Below are 7,654 nucleotides of genomic sequence, written 5' to 3' on the forward strand. Positions count from 1 at the left end.
TCATACGTACACAGAAAGAACAAAAGAGACATTCCTCGCCAAAGATAAAAAAAAAGAACAGAGGGACATGTGCGCCTATCGTTATTCTATACCGATATACCACGCATGAGTTTATGCCATCATCCAGAGCTATGGAGACAATTTAATTCTTAAGAATCGTCGTCAGAGACGTAAGTTACCTGTCAAGACCCTGAAATCAGGTTCGTCTTCGTCCAAATGGTGGACATGCATAATGATTGACGTTGATTAATGAATTGAACAACGGAGGTGCCACACTTCATAATAAATCATAATAATTGTTGGTTGCAATACTAAGATGCCGGAAGCAGCATCAAGGTTCGCTAGATGGCCATGGGATGGTCTCTCATGTGTACGTCTGTGCTTGTGGCCTGCTGGCGGCTTGTGTGTCTCCTAAAAGCAAGTATTATGGTAGGTTATAAGCGGGCTGAATGATGAGGTGGAGGAGAGAGAAGAAGAGAGAGAGGGAAATTGGCCTGTAAGCTTACAACCAGCTTTGACACAAAACCAAAAAAATTTGTGAGATAGACAAATGAGCCATGTATTAATGGTGGAGAGCTAAACAACTATACAAATGGGTTGAGAGATGAGCTGCAAAGAGATTTGCAACCAGTAATAAATTAAATTATTAGCCTTCCTCAAAGGTCAACAACCTTCGAGCCTAATAATGGTTCCGGGCCTTTAATGCGTAAGATGGGCTGTGTTTTTCCCAAAAAAACAAGATGGGCTCTGATCCAATACAGACTGCAGCATCGCATTCAGCCCATTTTTCCCTTTTTGGGGGGCAATGACTCATGATATTCGCGTCCAAGCAGTAGAGACAAAGTAAATTCAGCCAGCTCGACCCGATCCGTCCAGCAAACTACAGTCCGTGATCAACCTTTTCATTCCATTGATTATCCATGCCATGCATCACATGAATGATCAACCATACATTGCATCGCTCGGATTTCAAGCACTCTCATCTGATCAGATTCTCAAACCTCATTTTTTTTTTCACGCATCAGCTTCGACAGAGGATGGAGTCAATCTATCCCACCGACAAGTGCCGAACTGAACATTCAGTCAGGTGGAGGGTTCCTGCGTCTGCAATAGCGAGATGATGTCGAGGGTGATGGTGCAGAGGCGCCGCAGCGCCTCCTCCCTCTTGGCCAGCTCCGGCGGGTACGTCGTCGTCGTCCTGCTCGGTCGCGTCTGCTGCTGCTGCCGCCTCCGGAACAGCGTCCGGCACACCGCGGGGTACTCGGCGGCGGCGCTCGCGTGCACGAAGGCGTAGTCGTAGTCCTGCCCCGCGAGGGAGGCCCGCGCCGCCAGGAGCGCGTCGCGGGCGGCCGCGTACTTGGCGGCGCAGGCGCGGAGGACCGCGCGGTCCGCCTCCGGGGTGGCGGCGGCGCCACTGGCGTTGGCAAGGAAGGACGCGGTGCCGAAGGCGTTGGCGGCGGCGGCGGAGACGGCGATGGCGCAGAGGGCGGGGGCGTCGGCGGTGGAGCTGGAGGGGTCGGCGGCCAGGGCGGCGATGCAGACGTCGTAGAAGCTGGTGGAGTTGCACGTCGATTGCAACAGCGCGGGTCGGTGACCTTCCTTGCTGCTGCTGCTGCTGTGTTGTGGTTGTGCGAGGGCGGCGGAGGAGTCGGACAGGTTGAGGAGGACGTTCAGCTGGATGAGGAGCAAGACAAGCAATGGGGAAGCCATTGCCGCCTCCGTATGCCCGAATCTCCCCACCGGTCACGGGCGGCTGAGGACGAGCCCCCAGAGAAGATATACGCGTGCCCGTGCGCGCTCCAGCCTGTGTTTGGCTAGGGGTGAAAATTTTTTGAGAAAACTTTTTACACTTTTAATCACTAATTAGAGGTATTAAATAAAATCTAATTACAAAAGCACCTTAGCTATGGGTACTGTAGTAATATTGTAGTAAATGAGATCTTTAACCGTATAATTGGAGAATAATTAGAGTATAGTTACTATAGTATTATTGTATCTAATTATGAATTAATTAGGCTGATTGCATCTATCTATGAAATTTTTTTGCAAATCTTTTAAAAGACGAAACCTGATCCTGGATCGCGCATATCATTGGGCCGTCGCCTGCAAACTTCAGCCGTCGGATCATCCATGGATGGCTGGGATCACGGAAGACCAAGGGCCACGGCCTCCCCCGCTGCTCCCCTCCGTAGGCTGCATGAAAAAAAAAATTTCCCGAGCCGCCCTCACAGCCTCACCTCTCGACTCGTCTCCTCTCGGCGACCGCGAGGCGGAGGCGACGCGCGACAGGCGAGGCGGAGGCGAGCCGAGCCAGGGACTCCGTCCCGCGACCCTGCCGGCCGTCGAGCGTAGGTCGCCGGCCGCCGGTTCGCCGGCCGTCGCCCCGCCCCTAGGCCGACCCTGCTTCCCTGTGCGGCTGTGTTGCGCAGCTTCCCGCGAACCGCCACCGCAGCCGCTCCTCGCCGGCTCGCTCCCCGACCTCCCGGCTCCCGACGCCCGGCGCTTCCCTGCTTCCCTGTGCGGTTCCCTCCTCCTCCCTGGCTGGTGGCTGGCCCCCTCTCCCAATTCCCAAAGGTATGCCAAGCTATTTCCCCCAAAATTTCTAACCCTAACCAGTGAGATTGGGGATGAATTAGTTGATTAGTTAAACTTATACAATATGTGCTTGTGATTTATAGGATTTGGCCCTCTCCCACTCCGACCAGGAGGAGGACGATGAGGAAGAGGGGGTCTCCACCTCTGCCGTCACCAGATTCGAGCAAGGCTGCAGGGCGTTCCGCGTCGCCTTCCTTAAGATCATGAACAAGAAGCTCCCTGACGACCCCTTGGTAATTCCCACCATTCCTTCCTTAAATATAATATTGTTGCATTTCTTCCTTTAGTGACTGATGCATATGAGCGAGCAACAAAATGAAAGAGAAGAAGAAAAACTGAACAAGTATATGTTAAGATTCTGCTGACGCGTCTCCTTCTCTGCCTAGGGTCCAATTCTGTCAGCGCACAAGAAATTGGTCGCCGCCAAGTTGGCCGAAGAAGCAGGGGAGCACAAGCCCAAAGGGGAGGCTAGAAAGGAGAGGCGAGTGCTATGGCTCTCACCTCCCTTGCTCATTGGCTGTGCACTCTCATTGAAATTTGCTTTGGTTTGGTGGGAAAAAAGGCAGCAGAGAAGGGCCATGTCATACCTAAAGACCACTTGGACAGCAAAGAGAAGGAACTCATCAAGATTGCTACCAAGGGGGGTAATGCACTGTTTTCAATACCATGTTGTTTTGCCTATCTCTGGCTATAAATTTCACCAAAAATCACTCTGTTGCTCACTTGTCCTTTTTCCCCATGAATTTTCCGGCTGCTGATGACTCAGTTGTCAGGCTGTTCATTTTCCCCATGAATTTTCCGGCTGCTGATGACTCAGTTGTCAGGCTGTTCAACGCGGTAAGCACACCAATCTTATCTCAAACTCAAAGTACATATAGCTTGGCAAGTTACTTTTCTAAATTGAAACGAGTTGAGCTGCCAATTACTCCACCTCAACTCCATTCTTTGCTTCCTCAATTGTTTTGGGTGTTCATCAATCAATTATATGAAAGTGGGTAATATTCTAGGTCTTAGGACAGAGAATCCTCTATTTCTTTCTAAACCATTTACTCCACCTCAATTTGCATTCTTGCTTCCTTAATTGATTTGGGTGTTTAGGTAATATATCCTTAGGACAGATAACACTCTATTTCTTTCTGAAGCACAACGTTTTATGACCACTCCATGTTTGTTCAACAGATACAGTTGTTTTGTCTAATGTCCAAAAGTGGCTTCACTTATGTACTATAACTGATAGTGGAAAACAATTCATATTTATGAGAATATTTTTGTACTGATTGGTTGATAGTCGTTGGCATTGCCTTTTCTTTCCAGGTGACCAAGGCACAGAAACCTCGGAAAGACTTGAACCCATCAAGAACTAAAGATGCCAAAGGTATTTTCACCTTCATGCTAGTATACTGCAGCCATTGTTCCTCTGTTGTTTGTGAATTATTTTGTTCATTGTTGTATTCTACATCTGCTAAAAATATTTTTTGTGTGGACCATGTACAGAATTATGCTTTAGCTAACATATTTCTTACCTTCTTATAGGCCTTTAGTTATTTTGGTATATTATAGACATTCTAATTAATTCGTTTTGATTTTAATTAATTAATACTAATGTCCAACATGCTAAGTTCCTGCCCAAACACTTACTTGAGGGTGACTATGAAGAGAGATGGGGACATTCTATCTATGTTCCAGAAACATGCTATTTGTAGGATTTGCGATCTGTGTAATTTGTAGGATTTGTAGTGTTTCTATCATGTAAACACGGCTTGAAGAGGAGCACCAGCTAATGCAGCGGCGGACACAGCCGAAGCTCGTCGGTGAGCAAGTGCTTGAGCTTGCTCTTGCAGCAGAAGCAGCACAAGCTAGAGGTGCCATGTTTTCTCCATCCCCAAGCTCCCAGACTTACGATCTCTCTGATTCTTGCACGGCGGCAGCTGCAGCGGTAGCCGCGCAGACGATGATGGTGGACTACTGCAAGGAAGTCGACCGCGCAGACCGCGACGACGCGGTGTGCGTAGCGAGAGGTTATTGGGGGTGCCCATCGACGACCGAACTCACTATGTTGCGGGCTTCAGGCCTGACCTCCACGGCGTCGGCAACGGATGTGGAGGCGGCAACGGGGAGCGGCTATAGGGCAATTCATGATTGGAGCTCCATGTCCAATGCTGCTCCGTGTATTCTACATACTCAATCGATTTCTGTTTTTTCTTTTATGTGTTAATGTTCATGCATATATGATGTTCGATGAAATAGCTAAAGGCATCCAACTCGCATTTTTTACCTCACTTTGATTGGATTCCATTTTCCCATCAATCTTTGGCTAGATTTTCTTGCAAATTATATATATTGCTACAATAGATGCTCTGTAATTTACACAATGTTCAAATATTTCTGGCTCCAAAACAACCAAATAATTGTACTTTGAAACTTTCTAATGTCGGAGTTCATTTGACAGGAAGAATTGCTAATTGTGTGCCAAAGTAATTTGAGCCTCACCAATTATTTCTGCAGATAGCCATTATAAGGAAAACATCTACTGCTGCTACAATGATGATGAACATCAGAAAGCAAGGAAAGATTTCTACAGAACAAAACATGACCCTCTATTCAAATTATTACTCCCCAATTACAGAACATCATCAGTTTCAGATTCCTGTTATTTTCTTTGCCTTATGTTGCATATAGCATATTGTTTGATGATCATGAACCAGCTACGTTGAGCATATATATAACGCGTGGCTAATTTTTCATTTTATATTGACCATATAATGCATGGTTCATTTTACATTGATCATGAACTGCCATTTGTGATCTAACCCCTGATATATAACTGTTTTTTTCATTTGCTTTGGTAAATAATTACTACCTTGGTTAAAGCATAATTTTAAAAACTACTATCACTCTGTTCTGCTGGCTGCGGCTGGTGCCTGGTGCTGGTTTGTTGTGAGAGAAAATTACTGCTGGCTGACTGGTGGCTGGTGCTGGTTTGGTGTGAGAGAAAAATATTGTTGGTTGGCTGGAGAAGCAGCCAGCAGAACAGAGTGTATGCAAGCTTTCAATCATCTGTATACGCTATTTATTTTATGTTGATTACTATGCTCAAATTTATGGTTGATCCCCTGCAACAAGCAGATGTTATTCTGAAGGCACCACTGCTAGGAAATGGCTGAGGGAACGAGATTTTTCGATTTTGTTGTTCTGAATAGCGGCAAGCTGTGAAATACGCTGGTTCACTCAACCAATATATTAAATGTTACTTGAGAAATCTGCCTGATACAATGCTTCTCCTAAAAAAGTATTTTTGATGCGTATCTTCGTCTTTTACTTGTTAAATACCATTTCCATTGCTTAAACGGATCGTTACCACATCAACTATGATGAAGCAAGGGCGCAAAACAACCAAAATACACTGGTCTGGTCATCTCAGTTCTCAGGTAGGCGCGGCAACGGCCGCCCCAGAGTTTCTAGTAGACTTAATACTTCATGCATGTAACATTTTTTTTTAAAAAAAATTTTCACCGTGAAACAAACACGACAAGATTCTGAAAAGGTCCAGGTTGCTGTACATGGCTGTCACTTTGCTTCACGTGCAAGTGCAGACAAGACAACCATCTCGCTCGATCGGATCTACCGGGCCATCCAACAAGCGAGCAGCGCTGAGGAGGCCTAAGCCCAGCAGCGGATGCAAGGTGAAAGCCCATATGGCCCATATGGCCCATACTTCCATATCCGCACGTACAGTTTGGTGGCTTTTTTTATATTTTTTAAAAACGTTTTTACAGAAATATATTTTTGGTTTCACAATTTACAGTTGTATAAAGAGACGTGGGGTGAGGGAGGGAGTTGCAACAGCGAAGTCCTGCCGTATTCCGCACTTGTGATATGTAGGTAAGTTACGTATGAATCCATTAATATTGTAAAATAATTTAATTTAATTAATGCTATAGTATTAAAATTTTAGTTCAGTATTAAAATTTCAGTTTATTTCAGACTTGTTTCTAAATTAATTATAAATTAAAATAGAATTAAGTTTTGGATAGTGAAATATAGTATTAAACTTATTTCTAAATATTACAGCATAAGACAATGGCTGCACCATCTCAAGCACTAACTTGTGTTAACTGGGATGACGATATGGATGACTTCATGCCCCCAAAACCATGGCCTCCAACACATGATGTTTGTCCCCCTGTACATGAACCTAGAACCAGAAAAGAGAGAAAGGGAAAGTCGAGAGATTCGTCAAGTCATGCTACACCACCTGCAGCACCACCATCTGTCAATTGGGATGACGACCTAGATGATTTCATAACATGATCTATAATATATGATATTCATCAGTTTTAGATTGTGATGTAAATTGTGATGGGACGGCAGAACTCCTGTACCTTTAATTGCAATACTTATATATTTGCTATATTTGATTGCAATGATTATATTTATTTGTGAATCTTGAACCTCGTGTGGCTCTATGATACAATACCACATAAGATACAATGAGCGAAATATAAATAGAATATTAAACAAAATATCATATAACATATTACATTGAAGGTTTCATTCGTTACAACTAAATTAGAGAGAAATAAGCACTGACAACTAATTAAACAAGATATCTAGACATAGTATATACATAATATACTTAGTTTCGTACACACAAATACATTGCAAGCTGTTACGTGCACAACTAGATGCGGCGAATTCTTGTAGGTGGAGCCGATCCATCCGTCGGATTCCCGGAAGGTCCAACATCGGCAGCAACAGTGGGTACTGAAAAGCTGTGGGCACTTTTTGTAAGTGTGACCGTCTGCTCCACACAAGTTGCAACGTTTTTTCTTCTTTCCAACCTCGGACTTGTCCATTCAGTTCTGGATACGACGCGTCTGCCGTCGGCCTATACCCCTCTTCATAGCTGGATCTGGGATGAACATTGGATGGGAATTTTGTTGAGTGAATGGACCTAAAATACCGATGCCGTATATCTCATGACACCAAGTCTGTGCAGCGGCTTCCTTTGTGAAATAGTGAGAAACATATGACGCAGTATCTAATCCAGATACAGAAC

At 45.1% G+C, this 7,654-nt stretch overlaps 2 protein-coding genes across 7 annotated transcripts; one reads left to right on the plus strand and one right to left on the minus strand.

Annotated features, from left to right (window-relative positions):
• Nucleotides 1-871: 871 nt before the first annotated feature.
• LOC120710793 (pectinesterase inhibitor 28-like) lies at nucleotides 872-1,768 on the minus strand. Its single transcript, XM_039996370.1, has one exon. The coding sequence runs from the start codon at nucleotides 1,708-1,710 to the stop codon at nucleotides 1,084-1,086; it is 627 nt and encodes a 208-aa protein (XP_039852304.1). The 5' UTR covers nucleotides 1,711-1,768; the 3' UTR covers nucleotides 872-1,083.
• Nucleotides 1,769-2,203: 435 nt separating this feature from the next.
• LOC120708699 lies at nucleotides 2,204-6,203 on the plus strand. Of its 6 annotated transcripts, none has more exons than XR_005689431.1 (7): nucleotides 2,204-2,574; nucleotides 2,679-2,828; nucleotides 2,982-3,239; nucleotides 3,362-3,432; nucleotides 3,910-4,457; nucleotides 4,524-6,023; nucleotides 6,189-6,203. XR_005689431.1 is itself a non-coding variant. In XM_039994078.1 (6 exons), the coding sequence occupies exons 3-6, from the start codon at nucleotides 3,086-3,088 to the stop codon at nucleotides 4,808-4,810; spliced, it is 573 nt and encodes a 190-aa protein (XP_039850012.1). In that variant the 5' UTR covers nucleotides 2,207-2,574; nucleotides 2,679-2,828; nucleotides 2,982-3,085; the 3' UTR covers nucleotides 4,811-5,024. The 6 variants fall into 6 exon arrangements, 3 of the variants coding, with proteins under 3 accessions (XP_039850012.1, XP_039850013.1, XP_039850014.1); XR_005689432.1 differs by having other exon boundaries at nucleotides 4,530-6,023; XR_005689430.1 differs by having other exon boundaries at nucleotides 3,910-6,023.
• The last annotated feature ends 1,451 nt before the right edge of the window (nucleotides 6,204-7,654 follow it).

This window comes from Panicum virgatum, chromosome 5K (genome assembly GCF_016808335.1).
Source record: "Panicum virgatum strain AP13 chromosome 5K, P.virgatum_v5, whole genome shotgun sequence".
In the NCBI taxonomy this organism is placed as follows: domain Eukaryota; kingdom Viridiplantae; phylum Streptophyta; class Magnoliopsida; order Poales; family Poaceae; genus Panicum; species Panicum virgatum.